Consider the following 21,068-nt stretch of genomic DNA (forward strand, 5'->3'; position numbering starts at 1 on the left):
CCTCTGGACCTGCACCAAAAGGTCCATGTCTTTGCTGTGCTGAGGACCCCAGAGCTGGATGCAGTAGAGTGGAGTAGAGGGGGCAGAATCACCTCCCCTCGACCTGCTGGCCATGCTTCTTTTGATGCAGACCAGGATATGCTTGACTTTCTGGGCTGCAAGCACACATCGTTGGCTCACATACACTTTTCATCCACCAGTACCCCCAAGTCCTTCTCCACAAGGATGCACTCTTTTTTTTTTTTCCTTTTTTTTGGGTCAGTCTTTGACTTGGGGTTTTATTCCCGTTGTATCAATCGGGGCAAAACCTGGTGGTTAACAATGCTTCCTACGAATCCGGCTGTTAAAACTTGTTTCAAGTCAATCCAACCCTTTTTGTTTTAAGAAACAGAAGCAATGCTGCTTTGTTAGTATGACGCGCTAAAAAAAGTTCACTGCAAAATAACTTAAAAATAGAAAACAGATCTATGTCTCTTTGGCACATGCTGGTGTGTGCTCTAACGTTGTTTGACTTTCCTTTAGGACAAATCTACTGAGACTTTTTTGGGTATATTGGAATTGCATATTCCAGTAGAGTAAGGTTCCCTCAAAGGTTTTTGCAGACACCCCTGCCCCTGCCATATTGTAACCTTCATGGACTCAACTCATTTGCCTGTACAGAGGTGCCCTGTGGTATATGAGATGCTCTAGGATGGTACAGGCAGCTCCAGCTATGGCTCTAGCAGTTCCTGGGTCTCTTTAGCTCTTGTGTCATATCTTCTACCTGGTCTAGATGGCTCAGCTACCCTACTGCTTCTCAGATGCCACTGTGTGCCCACAGTAAGGCAAACAGATTGGGCACCGTGTCATTTTTGCTGTTAGAGACAAATTACTCATTGTGGGATACTCTAGAGGTGCAAAGGTAATTTGCACGTAAAAGTGCTACTAGTATTCATGGGTTTAAGTCAAAGGGAACTCAAATTTAGTGAAATCAAGCTGTGCTTTGTCATGTGTTCAGGCAATCATCCTTAGGTTTTTCACATTTATAAAGCATGAAGGCTATAATATTCTAGTGAAACACTTGTGTACCCAACATGCACTGTGAGATGTCAGTTCCCTCTGTTGTGCAAATCGGTATCTTCAGCTAAATAATGTACTGTAACAGCATGCACATCTGTGGTGTTATGAAGGACGGCTTATGTGCATTTTCACTTGGGAATTTGGAGGGAAGATGTGATGAAGGCAGCAGTTGTTGGCATTATCCATCTTGTATCTCCAGCTCACAGATGTCATTTTGTATTATTTGTGCCAGGTACAGCAGCTGTCACTGAGTCTTCCTCTGCTCAGTGTAGTGCAGATTGTTTCAATATCTCTGTTTTAGTCAGCTGGGCCATGAAAAATTAGTGCAGAGGCATGTTACATCGCTCCAGCTTCCCTCAGCTAGGAGTTCACTTAATTTTTCCCCTCCCATGCCCACACCTGGGCCACAGATGCCACTGAGGAGTGAGTTAAGGATAAAGGCAAACCATTACCATGAACCCTTTTAAGACATGGATGGAGGCAAATAACTCCAAAACATGTTTCTGGAAGAAGATGGTTAACAAAATGACTCGAAACACAGGGGGAGAGGGTGGTTTGCAGGCTGGGCCTCAACAGTTAGCTCCACAACTGGCTGCCTGATCATTTTCTGGTTTCTTTGTTTTCCCCATTTTTGTTACCATCTCCTACAGGCAAAGCCTACGCTCCCGAGTTCTACTACGACACCTACAACCCCCTGTGGCAGAACAGACCCCGCGTGTACTCCTACAGCCTCCAGTGGACCCAGATGAACCCCGATGCTGTGGACCGCATCCTTGCCTATCGCTTAGGGATTAGGCAGGTGAGGAATGACATTTGTTTGTGCAGGATGTGTCTTTTAAGTCTGCTGACTACTGGGCCTTTATTTTATTTTATTTTTTAAAATTTATTCTCATTTGATTTTACTTTTTATTTTATTAACTTTTAAACTGGTTTTACTTTATTTTTTTTCCTCCTGCTTTCCATCTTCTGTGAGTCAGGGTTGTTTCTTCTTCTGGAAGGTTTGCTGCCACCTTGCAGAAGTAGTCCTCCACCGCTTGCAGATCCTGGAAACTAATTTGCACATCTGCAGTGTGAAACGAAGAGACTAAAGAGCTGTTCCTCAGAGGGTTTTCAGACGCTGTGGCTCAAGATATGCTAGAAAGATTACATGAAAGAAACGTGGTGAAATTAAACTTTTTATCTCCCTCTATGTGTCTTATATCTTTTATTAGATCTTCCATATGTAAATAGGTAAATATAGGGATAGCTGGAGCTTCCTATGGAAACACGTGGTGATCCTTGAGAACCGAGACATCTTTCTTGACCAAATTAAAGCCGATCACAGGTGTCTTCATAGATTCACTATGAACTTTGCAATGGGAATTGAGACTCTTAAGAAAGCGTGGGACCAACCCACTTACAGAGGAATTGTTAACTTTACGTAGCCATCTCGATTAATTTTCTCTTTAACAGTTTTAAAAGAAGAATATCATCTGCCTTCTTTGAAGGTTATTGCTACAGAGCTTGAGTTTTTAATGGTCAAAGTGAGAGAACCGATCTGTGTGTTGCTTAAACTCCCATTAAATGGCAACACGTCTGCTCACTCCCCTTTGCCGGGCAAAGTCGTCTTTGTTTGCGCTTGCACTTCCCTACAGCAAGGCCCATACAAAAATCTCAGGTTTTTGTTCTAAGAAAACTGTTGTGCCATGACACTTCTTCACGATCCTGTCCAGAGTCCGTCCATGCCAAACAGTACAGGCGTGCCAGAGATTGACACTGACAGCTTTGGTTTTGGCATCGCTAGGCTTTCTTAAGGAAAAACATATCGTTTGGAAACAACGTGCCTTGCTGTGAACACCTCCTGGGCCACCACGTCCACCTCCGAGTCACATTTTAGCAGCTGGGCTGCCAGCCCTGGTCTGGCTGAGGCATGAGGCCGTGCTGTGGTGCTGTGCCGGTCGGGGTCGCAGGCCTCCCACCACCACTGGGACCACTGGGCATCCCCCCCCCAGCTCCTGCTCCCAACCTGGACCTGCTATAGTTGAATGAAGACATTTTGCTGCTTAGTCACAAAAATCTATCTGATACTGTTTTGGTCTTGTTCTACACTCTGCCACTGAGCTTGATATTCTTTTAATAATACCATAATTGATCAATTTAGAAAGTATATATTTGGTTATTCCATGTCTGAAATAATGGTTTGTGCAGCGAGAAAGAGATCAGGGATTAAGACAGATTCTGAGAGACATGTATTTTTGAAAATGCGAGTGCAGGAAGTATTTTGTTATCCTGCAGATCTCCTACAGGGATGAGCTTTGTAAGCTGCAAAATAAATACGCAATCTGAGCATGTTATTTATGCCGAGTGGATGGGGTTTCGCTTGTGTAACTTCTGTGGCAGTTAAGTTGACTGGGACACGTCCAGGGAAAGGCTTTGATACCTGGAGGGTGCTGGCTCTCCTGAACTGGGAGTTTGTCTCTGCCTGAATCTAACTGATTTGAAATGAAAATTGGTGGCTTTTAATACATGTTTATGCAGCTGTTTGCATCACTGAGCAGAAACCAGTTGTGTTATTCCCAGTACCTGAGAGGAATTATTAAATTAAAAAAATAATTTGCTGAAGTAAAAGAATATATAATGAAAATAATTGCGTTAGGATTTTTAGTTTCTTTTTTTTTCCATTTAATTTTAATTTACTTTTAATTATCTATTTATCTATAGTTACTTGACTCTAATTACCTTGACAACACTCTGTCAAGCTAATCAAAATATTTTCCTTTTGTCTATCTGAAGCCACATTTTAAACATGGGTGATTTAGAAGCTAGTGAGCGGTCCAGGCACACACATCCAGTGTTGCAGTAATTCCCCCTGAAACAAGGGTGGTAATTAATTTATTTTTATTTATTTATTTATTTTTACACCTACCTGTACCAGCTACCAGCAGATTGCCTTCTGAGCTGTTTGTGGCTAGATAGTTTGACTTAGCAATGCATTTTTTGCTGGATATTGCTATGGGTTTTATTTAACAACAAAAGCTGGGATGAGCATCCTTTGAGAGTGGCAAGAAGCACCGCTCGTGGCTGTGCAAAGTTCATCGCAGAAGCAGGGTGGGAGGGTTTCTTAAGTCGAAGTGAGGGTCTGGGCTAGAAAGCAGCCTGCAGCCCAGCGTGGTGCTGTTGTAAAAAGTGCTCTTAATCTCTGTTTTAATCTTCTAATGCATTGCAAAACACTGCCAGCGGGCTGTGTAGTGGGTCAGTGTGTTGGTATCTGCTTCTGATTCGATTAAGACCATTACCTTTATCTGATCAGTAAATTGTTTTTGTATTAAGGATGCTGCAATCAGAGTGCAAGCTCTCTTCCTCTTCACCTGACCTGTACCTGGCTGCTTCCCTTGAGACAGGCTCTAGGAAGTATTTTGGGAATGTTTAGTTGGTAGCCAGTTTAGGCTTGCTGAATTTTCTGTGGAATTGTTGAAGGCTGTAATATTAACGATGTTTTTAATGCCATTTTATAAAAACAAGAGCTTCTTATGAGAGCGGTTTAGCACCGTTTCTATATTTGCCAGGTTGTTGTAGGAAGCAACACAAAGGATGTGCTTAATAATGAAACTTTTAAAGGGCAAAGGAGCCTGATAATAGAATGTGACAGGCTAGAGATTTTCCTTAAAGACAAATTGTTCTGCTAGCGGTAAGTAGATTATACAGTACTATAACAACAGGAAAGAGTCTCCAGTGGCTGGCATACAGGGAGATTGTAGAGCTGGAGACGCCTCTGCCTTGACCAGCTCAGGCAAGCAGAGTTGTGAAAAGTTTCTGGCGACAGAAACTACTGGAAAGAAAAGTCCTGTGCCAGAGGTATAATGCAGGCAGAAAGCAGGTGGAACAGAGAGCCTGAAGCAAAGGAGCCGTGCCGTGCTGAGGGGGGTGTATGCACTGAAAATGATTCAGTTCTCCTTACGAAGAAGTACGAGCAGGAGGTAGGACCTCTTTCACCACAGATGCCAGAAGCAGTTGTTCTGCTGCTGGCACCTTCAGGGTTCTGTGGTTGCTCTGTAACATCAACAATAATTGTTTTAAGAACAAAACTAATCAATTTAAGAAGCGAATTGAAAATCTGTAAGAATCACTGCATTTATGTTTTGTGTATGTCTGTCATTAAGATAATTTTGTAGCTCGACCCCTCCCCCTTTATTTGAAGCTACGACCTGTGCGTGCGGCAGTGATGGTGAGCACAAATCTGTTCAGTGGAGTTTGTCCTGCTGGCATGGTAGTGTGTGACAGGTGCTCTGTCCTGGGAGAATCAGGGAGGAACAGGAATTATTTAGAGCTCTTTGCTTTCTGCTTAAGCCCAGACACTCCTGTTGTTGTGTTTGGGGGATTCGTTCTGTGCTTAATATTATTTTTTTAACAAACACAGGCTCTCTGTGTTTCTCGTTGATGCAGCACGTGGACAGTGGATTCCCGGTGCTGGGGTTTAATCTGCTTTGAGGATGCTGAGCTGCAGCATCTGCCAAGCCTGCTGTGACAGAGCACCTAGCCCCAGGGAGCGGGCATGGCTGTGCTCCTCTCTACCTGAGCAGTGAGAAATAACTGAAAAAACGAGGCACTAACTACATGGCCGTAGAGTTTACTTGTTGAATGACTGTAAGAGCTGCTGTTCATGCGCTGATAGTGCTCAGAGCCCTCAATCATGTCTTGAGGAGACGGCACAGTTCTGCATTATGCATCCAGGCCCTGTCCCTCCAAGGAGTTATTATGGATGTGGTCTTCTTCTCATGGAAATTTCTGGCTTGGTTCACTTAGGAAAAAAAACCAAAACAAAACACACTTTAGTTGATGAAAGATAACAGCAAGGAACCTGGTCTGATCTGCCATTCTTGTAAGACCAGTCTAGACAATTTTTGCAGGGTAAGAGGGACTTGAAGTGGTCAATCTGATTCCTGAAAGGAGGAAAGCCCTTGTGAGTTCAATGGATTCAGTCTATGGCCAGTTCTGCCACCAGCCTTCGGCAGAGAGATTTGGAAGGTGGCAGAGAAAGACCACAATGTATATAATACCTACTTCTCTTTGGCTACTGGCACCAAAAGAAGCAGAGATTAAAGTATTCCTTCCACATGTGTTCTCCTGCAGGTTGCCCAAATTTAGAGTGCATAAAGGTGGTGAACAACCATCTTGGTACATCTGGGGGCATGTGCAAGCACATCTGCCACCTGAGTTCCATGTGCCAAAGAAGGGAAAGAAAGAATTGAGCACATCCATTCTCCCACCCCCCAGGTTTTCAGGAGCTTTTTCCAGGCTGGAAATGAGAGAAGGACACACTCCTCATCCAAGAGCAGCACATTCTAGTACCTGAGAGTATCAGTAGCAGTTTCCCACGGCTGAAGGGAAAATCTCAATACAGATCTGAGCAGGAAAAAAAAAAAAAAAAGTGCTGCATCTAGCCTAAACAAAGGTTCATTTGAGATGCTCATTTAGGACTACCACAGTCTTGTGTGGCAGAGTAAGTTGGAAATTAGGGATACAGCTAGAGCAGGGTATAGTCAAGAGCAATAGATAAGATGTATGGTAGCATGTTGGCAGAGAATGGGGACAATAACGTGTCATGCTTGAAGATACAGATCTGAAAGCAGAGGAAGAACAAATGAAGGTAATTAATCTCAGCAATTCCAGCCTTCCAGCCTAGTCACGGGGAGGGTGGAGGGGGTGTGTGTTCTCCAGCTTCTTCTGCAGGACCATGTCCATACAGCAAGTACACAGCCTTTACCCAGCAGAGCAACTCCAGTTACCTCCTAGACCCTAAAGGGCCCACATTGTCTGTTGCAGTGACCAAAAGGGACAGTGTTATATTAAAAACACAAGGACTTTGACGTGTCTGTGTTCTGTGAATACAGTCTCAGACACACGGGCATGTGTTTGTACTGAATTAGGGCCCAGATTCCACCTTCTTGGTGGTGCTCAATAACCCAGTCCATTGCATGGCCCATTGCCTCTGTGGGACCATCTCTCTCTCCAGGCCACTTTCTCTGGGGCTTGCTTTAATTTTCTTAATATTCCTGGAGCAGCGCTGACAGATTCCACCCTGTATGAACCACCGGAACAGTGTTACACCATTTCTGTCAGATCCTGCTTCTTGTCACTAGAGTTAAAATAAAGTCATGTCTCAGGCATAAGAGAATAATTTAATGGTGGGGAAGCAGGACACAGGAGAAAATTATTTGGCATTTTAAGCATTGATTAAAAAGAAGTTGAGAGAAAATGCCAGAGCAAATGCTAGAGAAGTTATTTGAGAAAAAAAGCAGCGCTTGTTTTAACGATATATCAGGAAGCCAAGAAAGTGAAAAAGGGAAAGGGAAAGTCGTGACAAGTAAAGGAGTCATGAGAACAGAGAAGTGTCATTTTTCTGCCTACAGAGTAAAAATGGAAATAGATGAATGGAAATCATTATTTACTGAAGTATTTAGAATGAAAGTCACTTACGAGAAATTTGTTTATTTTAGCACACTCAAGGCCCCCACCTGATGGGTAGTAGTAATTCTCCAGATGTTCCTTCTGTCAGGATCATGGTGCTGTCATGACACATTCTACTGCAAAGGGAAAGATGTTTGCAAGCTGGTATTTTCATTTGGCTTGCTGGAGAACCTGTAAAATAGCTATACATCAAAATGTGTACAAAAATTCTATTCAGAACCATTCAAAAATAATTACATCTGTAGTAATTAATTTCAGGGGAGGAAGTGAGAGAGTTGAAAATTCACATATATATTGGAATATTTCTGATGTTGTTCTCGTTAAATATTCTAAGTCTTCTTCTACAGAGGCATATAAGCTGTCCGGAAAATTTCACAGCTTGGATTTCTTTTTGGAAGTCTAAACAAGGCTTTGCTTTTTTCCTGTTGTTTCTGCACTTGAGAAATGAGACTGAGAGTTTGGCAAAAAAAATGAGTGCAACATGCAAAGGCACGTTTCTTATTGATTTTCTTGTGTTTGGTAAATTGAATTAGAGAAGCAATGGTTCTGTTTTACAATTTTCAGTTTGCAATACTGGTACCTCCTATGCTTATTTTTCACAAGACTGAGGCTTGATTTTGAAAATAGCAAGCTGAGGGCTGTCATTTGAGATTTGTACCAAAGTCTTTTAATTGCTATTTAGAAAAGGTTACATCTCCCAGTCTGCAGATATATTAGGCAAACACTTACGTATAACTCTGAAAAAAAATTCTACTGATTCCTTCTTAAGGAATTCAGAGGAAAAATTTTACATGTAAATACATCTTTTTCTGTCACGTCCTGATGCTCTGACTTTGATTCCTAAGATGCTCCTGACCGTAACGGCTCTCCCTGGTCCGGGATCTGAGCTGTGTGCATCCAGAGTAGCTTGCTCTGGAGGCTGTGGGCTGTGTTTTCTACAGAGGCAAAGACAAAACATCCCAGGCAGAGCTGTGCCCGTTCACGTTACCACAAAATTTGGACCGTAAAACTAAACTCCCTTTCTTCACAGAAATTTACAGGCAAAACCTAACATATTCATTAAATGCAAGCAATTACTGCCTGCTGGGACTGCCTTGGCTCGATTTTTGTTATATAAGTATAAACTCCTGCTGTTTCATTGCTGACTTTAATACCTAATTCATATTAATGCTTTAGTCTGGTTTCTTAAGGAAACAAGATGCACCAGAATGTTGTAAACTTACTGCCTGTGATTTCTAAACCCAGGTCTTCATTTTGGTCACATCTGATAAGGAAGAGAAGTGCAGCAGGCAAGGAGAGTCCCACCAGTGTTTTGAAAGCATGGGGACCAGTCAAAGCGAAAAACGTAATTACAGAAAAAAAATGGAAGGGTATGATCATATTATTCAAAAAGAATAAAACGTGGACCTGCGGCAGGTTGTATGAATTCCCTAGCTTCATAGCCAGCTCTGTGGAACCCACTCCTGGGCTACTTTACATTTTCGGGCAATATCTAATCCTTCACTTCAGGGTATCTCAAGCATATCTATACATTTCTCTTTGTATATTTTATACATTGCAGGAACCAGAGTTCTCTGTTGCCAAGTCACCTTGACTTCTGCCAACAATGGCAATGTGGTAATTCCCTAAAGTCCAAATCCCACACAGAGAAGAGCTCTTGTGCCTGAAGCCGTGGTGTTGACATAACTTGAGGTTTTTGTTGCACGTTTCACTTCAGTGAAAAAAATACTTATTTGTACTCAGGTGCATATGCTCTCGCCCAAAATTGCCAAAATCAAGCCTCACACTCTGACCTCAACCTGTGCGCAGTGATCACACTCAACTTTATTTTGTCTCAGCAGAAAAATCTGCAATATCAATTGATTACTGATGAGAAATATAGCATATCAGTCAGACTTTGGGAAAGATGCAGGAGAAAATGGAGTGAACTGAAGAGCAATTTAGTGAGAGAAATTACTCAAGCTGGAGGAATTTGGTTTATTATATAAGCTATTTGCTGTTCACTATTTAAACTCTTGTGGTAGGGCTGAATCTCCTCTTCCTGCTCTCCCTGTGCACGTGCTGAAGCACGGCGCTGGCTTTGTGTGCTGCAGCCAGAGCATCAGGAGGAGCAGTTAAGTTCATAGAATCACAGAATGGTTTGGGCTGAAAGGGACCTTAAAGACCATCTTGTTCCAACCCCTCTGCCATGGGCAGCGACAACTTCCACGAGACCGGGTTGCTCAAAACCCCATCCAGCCTGGCCCTGAGCACTGCATCGCACAAATCATCCGCACCACCCAAACGAGGATGTGTTTTTCTTTAAAGTGTTGAGCCACCCCTCCAGCAGAAGCTGGGCCCTTGATGAGAATGTGCTCCACTTACAGCAGAAACAGCAGAAGAGCAGGCAAGGCGGGATGTGAGTTGTCATGACTGCTTTTTCACCCTGCTGCCATGCCCAGTGAATGCAAACAGTGGGCAGTCAGGAGTTCAATGCTGATCAGATCCAGGTTTAAAACTAAAAGTATGCCTTTTCCTAGAAATATCTTAAATTACTCTGTCATTATCTTTATATAAATTTCCATAATGTGAGACTGTTTAAAAATAATCTGTGAATGACAGTAATGGTTTTCTTGTTAGTATTGATTTCCTGTGATGCCATAGAGTTGTTCAGATATATTAAAGGATTTTCAAAAATGAAAACTAACAGAGAAACAAAGCAAGGAAACTTTGAATGTTGAAAATTTATATAAAACTTATGGCATATGCCCTTAGGCAAATGCATGATGAATAAGAGAGTGTCTGGCATGCAGCAGGCTTTCGGTCATAGCAAAATGTAGCATAGATAAATATTTGAAAAGGCCTTTGAGCGTTACAGAAACTTCATTCTGATGAAGGAGGCATGATTTTAGTGAAGATAGTTTCAGAGCAGCATCGATGCCTAAGAATCATAAATTGCATAGTATATTCCAGGTATCCCGTTAAAATATGTTAGGATGTCAGGATAAAACTTGGCAATAGTTGCACTTGCTCAAGGTGTAGGTCTGTTATCCCAGGTGTTTATCAGCACCCCAGATGAGCCATGGGCACTGAAGGAGAGGTGCAGCCCAAAGGGGAATGCAGGTGGCTAAGTGTCTGAGGCAAAGCTTGTTCCTCAGCTGTTACATTTTGTGGCCCCTCACGTACCATTCTTCCCTGAACTGATTGAGTTTCCTTGAGACTATTTGCACTTTTGATCTTTGTATCATCCCATGTCAGTGAGTTCACTGCTGCCTCTGCCCCTTGCATGGAGAGCGAGCATCTCCCCTAGCATGCAGCCTTCATGCACACAGGAGTAGCTTGAAGTACGCTATTCCTGACACTATAAAGTGTCCCAAAATCAAATAATGCCAGAATAGAGCTGTTTTCACCCACTGAATAAATACTGTTCACTGAATGAGCTTCACCTCTTTCCCTCTGACTGTTCCATAAGTGTCCTTATGTCTTCTTTGTTCTCTCATGTTCAAGACCTATTCTAAAGATAGATTCGCTGCGTTCTTCCTGTGTCGGCAGGATACACCCGTGCTTTATTTCATGGGCTGTGATGAACTTCTGTTCACAGCATTCCTCTGAGATAATTTTATCAACCTGAAACTTAGAGAAAGTTCAGAAATATTCACTGCTAGTAGGACTCTCTTTGGGAGAGGGATTTTGCCTCTGTGTATTTGAAGGCAGCATCAAGATTCACCCTCAGAGACACTTCACCTGAAATCTGGACATCTGGTGTCACTGAGAACAGATGCTGTCACCCTCATGCTAGACTTTTTTGTGCAGTGCTTCTCCTCACCACCCTCCTGAGGCATGTCTCAGTGTCCATAGACTTTACGTTTGGTCTCTTGGGCAAGTTATCCTCAAGTTCAGCGCTGCGGCCAGGGGACAGGAGGGTACCATCAGCTCTTGGCAGAATTACAGAGCATAGCCAAAGAGCTTAGATTCCAAGGGCTACGAAACTCAAACATGGAGTTTTGCTGCACAATACTTCACAGCAACAGAAGTCCTGTTGATGTTTTTTCTGTCAGCAGGGTATTGAGTATTTGCTGTATTTCTGGTCTTTGTTAACAAATGGAAGTGTTCTTGCGTAGCAAAGGCGGCTGTCACATTCCTTAGCATCTCCCTTCTGCACTGGGATGAGCAATTCTGACAACCTGTAAAGGGAATATTTATCTTCTGAGCTTTCTGATCTGTTTCTAAGGCCGCTCAGGTTGAATAAGTATCTGCACGTCTAGATGGTGTATGAACCGAAACTATTAAATTTGTTCGAGGTCTGCCTGGGTTTTCCCTAGCATTGTTAATGAGTGCATTTCCAAAATGAACACTGCAGATCATTAGACGTAAAAAAAAAATAAAAAAATGAGGTGAATTGACTACTTACCAGTGACCAAAGCTGAGGCTTCACCAATGTTAGCCCCTGTAAACAGCCTTAATGACTGTATGAGGGGCAACTGGTGCAGGACAGACCCCAGTACTAGGAACTCTGCAGATCAGGGCTTCTTGCTGGGATGCCCCCTTGTCTTCTACCCTCAGGTTTCTGCAAAACCAGCTCTTACCTTTATGTAGTCTTACCTTTGTATTGGTCTTAAGCTAATAGATAAGGAATCCTAGATGTCTGCTAAAGACCTGGATATTTTTTTACTGGGCATAGTCTCACTGTCTGTCACCATAAATTCTGTCCTTACTGAAAGAGGTATATGTAATTTAGGGGAAAAAATAATTGAAAAAAATACGTTTTGCCAATAAAACCAAGAAAGAAGTGCTACTATGAAATGCAATCTGATTCTGCTCCACAGTGATGTACTGTCTGTGTTCACCTGAGACCAGGAAGGATTTCTTTGTTTTTAAAAGTCCTGTGGAAATCTTAGTTGCAGTTTGGAGAGAAGAGATGGTAAATGAGATTATCCTTTTCTTAATAATGCGTTTATGTTGGCAGTTCCTTAAACACAGGTGTTGCTTGCTCCTAGGCGAGGGATGCTTGCAGCTAAATCAGAAAATACTAGCCAATGTACTAAGTACAGGCTTTCACCAAATAACGTGCATTACAAAAATTGTAAATTGTTGGGGTGAGAGTGATTTGTTCCTATAGACAACTGCTCCATCCATTCTTTTGTTGTTAAGCGTGTTCTTTATTCTCTGAAACATACGTATGTTTAAATTGAATACAAACCATATTGCCTTTCAATAAGCAAATGAACATCCTACTGCAATACATCTGTGTTTCTGAGCTGATTTAAAACATCACATTTACATTTTGAGGACTTCGTTAAACATGTAGTGGCTATCTCCTTTCCTCTGGTGCAGCAGTTGTCTTAAGCATTTAAGAAATGGTTTGTTGAAACATTCATATCTGACAGTTGAGCACTTATTTATGGGCAAAAATTCATTCTTACTTAAAAAGTTAAGCAAAATCAGTATGTTCACATTCCTTAGAAATGCACTTTGGCATCATGCACTTGTCTTATCACGTTATTACTCCTTGATCTATTTATGCACAGACTCATGTAGGTTGCTTAAAATGCAGCCCTGTTTTTCCAGTTCATTTACCAAGACAACCTCGCTTGTTCATAGTATTGACTAAGCAGCAAAGCGCCAGCGTGCCGTACTTTCAGAGGGTTGGGTTGGTCGCCTTGATTGCAGCTACAGTCATTAATTTGCCACAATGTAATTATTTTGCATGAAAAAAACATGGTCATTTGTGAACAGCTTTTAGACATAACAAGAAAATGAGTTAGTTCATCTGTTGTTTGAGATCCATCTGGAGAAGGTTGTAGCGTTGTGGGATACTAAGTTGTCCCCGCTGAAATATGAAATGTGTCTTGGGATAGATAGGTTCTTGATCACGGAAATCTAGTCGTTCATATAAACATGAAATATTTAATTTAAACTTAGGAACTTAATCTTGATGCCACTTGGATAATTATACCTCTTGTTGCCCTAATAAAAATAATGGTCTGCCTATTGCAGATAAACCTGCAGCTTAATACGCAAACCCATGTCTGTGCTGCTGGCAGTAGTGTTGCTGGCAGTGCCCGTCTCACCCGTGATGCAGTTGTGCCACATGCTTTGAAGTGTGAGAGTCAGCACCAGCCCAGTTTCCCAATACATGAACTTCAAATTTGGTGTCACTGAGGAGGGATGAGGAAACTTGCTCTGAAAACTAACCTTAATGTGGGTTAATAATTAACCGACCTCTTGTGAATGCCCAACAAAACAGGGATTAAAAATTGAAAAAACTCTTTTGGTAGATGTCTAGCGGTAGAAAAAGAGCAGGGCAGCCTGCTCTGCTGGGGCTGAGAACAGTGCAGCTCCTGTTTGATCCTGGAGATTTTAGTGAATTCATCTGTGAGGCAGCCAATTTTTACATCTTAAAAAATGGATTCTCTTGGTTTATTTCACATTTTAGCCTTTAAGGAGGGTAAAAAAATAAATAAAAAATACATTAACCTGAAGGCAGTGTCATCACATTCAATGTTTTGACTGATTTGAGTCCACCACATTAGAGAAGCGCAAACTGTGACCCTTACCAAGGGCAAAATCATGCTGCCTGCTTTCAGTCGAGGGGAGTTTCCACCATTCCCATTAAAATGCAAGCAGAGAGGGTACATCTCCTGTGGGTCAGGCCAAACGTGGCATGGTGGAACCTAACAGGGTTAGCACTTCATGAGTGATGGTAGCAATGAAGATACTCACTCATTGTGCTGTGATCAGGGCCACATATTACAGCCCTGAATGCATTTATATTACTGAGTTCCACAAGAAGAAAGATAATTATTTTTTTAAAAGTTTTTTATACTTGGCTTCTTAGGAGCATTCACATTTTTATTCAAACTGTAGATAACTGTGTTTCAAGAAGAGTTCCAAAACCATACAGAAAGCAATAGCACAGGCAGTTGATATTAGACACCAATATGATAATCAGGAAACACCAACTTGTCGTACTGCTCAGGTGAGCTTTGATCCTGGAGCAGAATAGACCTCAGCCACAGAGAAGGGAAGTGGCACTGGGGGTGCTATGGCAAGGTCTGGGAGCAAGCAATTGCCAGTCCTGAAGTGCCGAGGGGAATACTAGGATCTTTAAGGTCCCTTCCAACCCAAATCATTCCATTATTTTTATGATAACGCGGTCAGCATGAGGTGCAGCCTCTTTTCTGTGCAACCCTTTGGGCCCTGTGAGTAAAGTTATCTGATGGGTGCAACACCTCTGTCATTAATAGCTGACTGGTATTTGCTTTTTTGATTTAAATCCTGGAGTGAGGTTGCATTCAAACTAATCAGCAATAAAACTGGCATGTGCGACGCCATCAGAACACCTGTTCTGTATCACAGTGTAACTCAGGAGACTATAAATCCTCCTGCATGTAGCATTTATGGAAAAAGCAGTGCAGAGTACAGGAAGTTTCCATTTCTCAGGGTCACCATTGCACACAGCCTTTCATTTTTAACTATCCTGCTCAGCACTCGAAATGAAGGATGAGGACAACCTCGTATGTCTTTCATCATGGTGAACTGCATAGGTTTGGTCACCCTCTAGTTGTTTCTGAAGGTGCTGAGGTCTGCCAAGACATCGTCTGCACATAAGGAACTTTTTTCTGTCTCAGTAATAGCTCTCTGAAGAATATTATGACATTAATGTATTTCAGCTTTGGTTGTGGCTTTGGAATTAGTGACCCAGATTCTTCCAATTTTTTGTATTTCAAAGCATCCTTATACGTGTCCCCTGGTCAGCCCGTGGAGATGGCCAGGACTCCAATAGCTGCTTTCGTTAAATGGTCAATGATAAAGTGGAATTCAGTCATGGGAAGAGCCTGAAACTCATGAAATAAACTAGCAAATACATATAGCATAGCATGCATCAGATTAGGACCATAGGCAAAATCAGAAGTTTGTGGTAAAAGGCTGTGAAACTTCACATGTTGAATTGCCTTGACATTTTCTTGTTTGTTTTCAAAGTGCATACAAAAATGCTCCCCAACGTGGCTTTTTGTTTCTGTACTCCTGCAAGTTTATCCACCCAGAACAAATGCACTTTTGGACCTTACCTTCAAGCTCTTGCTTCACTGAGCACATGTTCCATTTTGCTTGAGCAGCTGTGAGGATCTGTGCTTTTCCGTACCAGCTCCCTAAGTGGGTGCCAGCAGTGGCTTCACCTGCAGCTGCTCAGAACGGTTCTGGTGCCATCTGGGTGTCAGGCAGAGGTGCTCCCTTTCCATAGCTTGTCTTTCACCAAAGAGGGATTCAGGTGGGTTTTGTATAAATGATACCAGTTAGTGCACCCCGAGTTGCACAAGCATTCAAGCAGTGATGAGCGAGTGCTTCCAGCTCTCTGATATTTACTGTCAGCAGGATGAAAGCGAATGAAACAAGTGAGCCTTTCCCAGAGCAGACACAAAGGGTATGTAGCTCTGATCTCCACGGTGGCTGCTCTGCTCCTCAGCAGGCAATAGACACGTTCCCTGCACCGCCGGCAGTGATGCAGCCACAGTGACCTAGAAAATGAACAGCTCTGCTTTAAAGAAGTAATAAAAAGTCAACCGGTACCTGTAAACCAGAGAGTAACTTGTTCAGGCTTGTTATTTGAAAGATTAAAGTTCCTGCCTTTCCTTTATTTTCCGTCTACAGATGTCTGCGGTCCCAGTCAGTTGATAATGAGAAAGTCTCTTCAAGCAGCCCGGAGCAGGTCACTTCTCCGTACGCTTCCTCCTGGTCACCGTTTGGCTTTATTGTGGTTTTAACTTCTGTTTTCATTCAGCAGCGTACAGGGTCAGACATATTCAAATCTATATTATGTGCTCGTGAAAGGGATTTCTGTGAAGGTTGCATGGTCACTGGCTGCAAACTGGAGTCTATAATTTCCTGCCTGTGCCGTAGCACAGTTCTCATACCCGTGCCTGTACAGGTATGCATCAAGTTTGCCACAAAGGAAAAAGTGAACAGGGATAAATTATATTGCCTTTCTGATTAAAGAAAGTCATACCTATTACAAATCCAGAGTTTACTCCTTTTCCCTGTGCGCAAGATCGTTCAAAACAAAGAAACAGCAACAGCCTTCCAGCTATGAAAAATCCTAGATTGGTTTCCTTAGCGAATGGACTGAAGTGTCCTAATTCCTATCTTAAAAGATGGTTTTGTTATCGTTCATTTGTATGGCGAAACAGAAGGCAGTGTATTTTGACTCCAAATAAGAGGTTGCTAGCAGATATTTGTGCCGTATTTTGATTTTCCTCTGATAAAAATGACCTCTCTTTTCTCCTGGGTTACGATTCTCCACCCTGCTGTTAAAACCTGAGCTGTAATACGTATTTAATGAGGACTTAACTGTTGGATCATCTAGCTTCCAGCTTTCACATACCAGCTTTCTTTAAATTGTTCCTTTCTCTTCCTTTTTCAAATATCAGGCCCTAAATTTGGATCGTGGACAGATGTTTCTGACTTCTGAACCACTCATCCATCAACTTGTAGCCCATAAAACCTGCGTCTATAACATTCTGCATCTTTGGACTCCCAGCTCCTAATTACTAAAGACTCGGGGACTTTTAGGTTCTTGAAAAAGAAAGAAAGAGAGAATTCTTTTTTTTTTTTTTTTTTTTTTTTTTTTTTTTAATGCTTTTATGCGTACCACATAAAACTAATTACACAACGTGGTAAACACAAAATAAGTAAAATGAATGGTTAGGAGCAAATACAGAATGAGTGTTAATATAATCCTGCAAGCAGAAAGTTGATTACATGCCTGTGATTGTTCTTACGGATTAGAAGTTGGCTAATTGCAAAAGATTGTGCCCACTGTTAAATGTGCTTCAGATACTCCGTTCTCCAGGCAGAAAAGAGGGGAACAGGAGGTTTATCGTGTCGTGGCCATTCCTGTATGCCCAGACTCCTGATGAAGGTAGGCTGAGCGCTGGGTGCTGGTGACAGCACTCAGCACAGGTCCTGCCCACGGAGAGGTGGCCCTGCGTTCCTCCAGCCCCATGACGGTGCCCAGCCTCGCTCAGGGTGCTTTGGCATGTCTGTGTCCCTGGCTCCAGCAAGCAGACCTGCTGGAGTGCTCACTCTGGGCTCAAACCTCTTGGTCCCTGTTGCCTCAAGAGCAGCTGGTGTCCGTGTTTGCAGGAGAGCAGGGAGCAGGTACCAGCTCAGCATAGAAACAAGCGTGAGGTATTGGCAGCTCCACTTATGGCATGTGAGAATATTAGAAAATAAAAGAGGAGTCAACAAGAGCAGTGTTACATGATGCACAGTGGAAAATAAACTGATGAGGAGCATGGCAGAACATGCTTTGCAGCTGACCTTGTTGTTTTTGCCCAATTTACAGATATTTCTCACTGTGAGTCATTTCAGGGCTGTAACTATCCTTTGAAATGAAGATGACACAGGAGCCACCTACCTCATAAGGTTTATGTTCAAAACCAGATAGCTCTGATTATATTGCTGGGCAAAATTGTTAAAGAAGAGCAGCCACTGGATTTCCGTGGCAGAAATAAGCTAAACACGAAATGGGAGCTTTCCCTCTGCGATGCGTAGATGGAACTATTTGCCCCTGAACTGAACAGCACTATTTTATATATATAGCTGCTAAAGAAAACTCTTTTTTTTATTAAGGAAAATCAATTGTTGTTGTTGTTATAAATTGTAAAGAAATTACCGTAAAGACTGCTACAGTTCTTAATAGGAGTATACAGTAGATTAATTTACATTATATTCAGTTATCATTAATTAAAGAGATGCTTCTCTGACTTTTAGAGTCAATGAAGAAATTTATAGTTGAAATCAATAGGCCAAGTACAATGGACGAAGGATGTGTTTATTTTTTATAAACATAACTGTGCATATAAGCAATCAATATTTAATCATCCCATAGGATTAATTTCTTCAAGAAATCTATATGTTCAAGTCATTTAGAGAATATAGTGTTTCTCAACAACAGGCACAGAATAAATACCCTTTCATTGACAGCACAGAGGAGATGTTTTCAGCCTGCTGCAATAAAACACTGTCACACTTTTACAGTCTTCTTTCTCTGAGGTCAGGGAAACACATTTTGCTTTTCTGTTAGCTTTAGGGAACAAAGATTTCCGAATACTCAAAGGTAACTTAAGAAAAAAGGAGTCTCTGTGAAGCCTTCTGTGCTCTGGATTGACTAAATGTAGGTATGCTTTGCTAAAGGTAAGGCACATGATAATGCTGATAAATGCTCCAGGACTAATGTGATTTCTCCTTAGTGCTTTACAAATATCCACAAACCATTGAAAAGCTGTTGTTTCAGCTTGGTCAAAGTAAATTTCCCAAAATGTATTTTCTCCTTATCTTTGTAAGGCAAAGGGCTTTGATTATAAGAATTTTTCTCCTTCAAAAATTCTTTTTCAAGCAAATCCTGATTCTTACTAATTCTAAAGCTCTGGACACATGAATTGACATGCAGGCAGAGGTGTTATGGTTGTGTGTTTGCTTGTGTGTTCTCTCTTTGAAGCATCAGTCTTGACTTTTTAATGTGAAAAAGCACAGGTGTGCACCATACAGGTGATTTCAAGGAAGCAGCTGATGGGGATTTTCTCTTTCCCATCCAAGGGAGCTGAGAGAGATGCTCGGATCTCTGGAGGCCAGCAGAGAGTGCTGCAGGAGCAAGGGCAGGGGGCTGGGGTGTTCTTGGTGCTTTAATGTCAACCAGCGAGTGGCCAAGAGCGTTGTGTGCCTCCCACGTGCAGGGCTTTGCAGAGCCTCTCCAGTTCCGTGCTAGGAGCCTCAACTGCCCCAGGGCATTGTAGGAACCTAAATCCTATTTTTAGGGTGTCTTGGATGTTTCAGGGTTGGTGTTAGGTGCCTCATCATCACGCAGACCTCTAAAAATATTCTATTAGAGACCCCTTGTTCCTCCACCTGGTTGCATGGCTTTCTGACTCCGTACAGATCCGACCTCCATTTTTTTTCAACTTCTCCTGTACCAGCAAGTAAAAAGCTCGACTGCTACGCTTATTTTCAACAGTTTCAGTATTTGTCAGCCAAAGGTGCCGTTGCTGTTTCACACCAGGTTCAGGAAGAGGCTCCGCAGCGGTGCCCAGGCTGCTAGCAGGGATGGGGCAGGGATGTCCCAGGCTCCAGGAGTGATGCCCCATGCCACCACTTCCCTTCTACTGCAACCGTGGGGTTTATTTTCCTGGTGGAAAGAGAAGGTTGAAAGCCGAATGTGGCAAAAGCTGTGCAGATACTGGTTTTCTTTATGTATTTGCTCAACAGCAGAGCTGAAAAATCAAGCAAGGGGGATATTTTGTGTCAAACCTAGTGACAATTTTGAGATTTTTTTTTTTTTTCTGGTTTCCATGGTGAAAGTAAGAATTAGGACAGCACTGGTGTTGATTGCAAGGCAAAAAGATATGTGTTGCTTCCTATGGAGAAATACCAATATCCAGCACTGGCTTAAGATGCATAATACTGAAATGAAAAATCAAATTGTTTTGCTTTCAGAATGAATAAAATAATGGAGCTTCTTTATTGCTTTTGTTTGTGTGGTGGTAGAAAAGAGTGATGCTCTAAAGCAGCAACTAAATTTGATAGAAATTCATGACTAGTTTTGGTAATTGTAAACTTTAAACATGAAGTATTAATTATTAAAATTATTTGCTGAAGTCTCAGTTTCAGAATTTCCTTATCCAAAGACAAGGTGTAATAGGGAATATTTTTGCAGTAGGAATCAGAAGCATCTCTAAAGCAAGGGCTAGCTCACTTCAAACAACCACTAGAAAGTCAGTAGTAGCTCACACATCTGGAAGCTCTGTTTTGTTAATACAGTACCCACAAATTTAATTGGCAGCCAACATGACAGCATAAAACATGTAGCTTAAGAAAACACTGATGTCTATTTCAAAAAAAGTGGGTTGGTTTTTTTTAGTGTTGAAATTTAGGAAATTTTCTCCAGAATTTTATGTTTCTCTGATTCTTGATCTTTGTGAAAGGGACAGACACAGGCATGAAATTATGTTTGGTAGTATACCGCTCACTTCTGGAGCATAGTCAATAGTTTTAGTCTTCCTTGTGAAGATTACTTGTATTCACCTCAAAAGTTTGATTTAATTAAAAAAAAATTAATCAATTGGAATCTATTGTAATGGAAGTAACATCAGGGAATTTTCCTTTAGGAGGAGCAGTAGCCTTTGTGAGGTCTGCAGAGCAGTGCATCACTCAACTTTTTTTGGGAGCTGTTTAGGCAAAACAAAATAATAATAATAATAAAAAAATAGACCTTAGGTTTCCATTTGTGGGCTGAAATAGTTGCATATAAATTTGTTCCCAATTTGTGAATTCTATAAGTTGCTGCTTATCATTTTCATTTTAAAATCAGCTATGTATTTCAGATAAAATATTCAGTCTTCATGATAAAGCTTTTGAGAAATTGTGCCAGGAACTGCACTAAGTGCCTTGCTGTAATCACTGGCTATAAAAATATAGTGAATTCAGCTCCTACCACAGTTTGGTAAGGCTAGAAATAATGGGTAGAATGGAGTTTTTCAGGATTTCTTTTTCTTTTTTTTTTTTTTTCAGTATGGCAGCCGGGGTGT

General features: G+C 41.8%; 1 protein-coding gene across 1 annotated transcript in view; it reads left to right on the plus strand.

Annotated features, from left to right (window-relative positions):
• MDGA2 (MAM domain containing glycosylphosphatidylinositol anchor 2) overlaps window positions 1-21,068 on the plus strand; it is a gene marked incomplete at its 5' end in the record, with an annotated part of 252,942 nt that overhangs the window by 195,193 nt on the left and 36,681 nt on the right. The window contains one exon of the mRNA XM_027795564.2: window positions 1,710-1,858. Within this exon, the coding sequence (XP_027651365.2) occupies window positions 1,710-1,858 (149 nt within the window). The remainder of the gene's footprint in view (window positions 1-1,709; window positions 1,859-21,068) is intronic.

Source organism: Falco peregrinus, chromosome 1 (genome assembly GCF_023634155.1).
Source record: "Falco peregrinus isolate bFalPer1 chromosome 1, bFalPer1.pri, whole genome shotgun sequence".
In the NCBI taxonomy this organism is placed as follows: domain Eukaryota; kingdom Metazoa; phylum Chordata; class Aves; order Falconiformes; family Falconidae; genus Falco; species Falco peregrinus.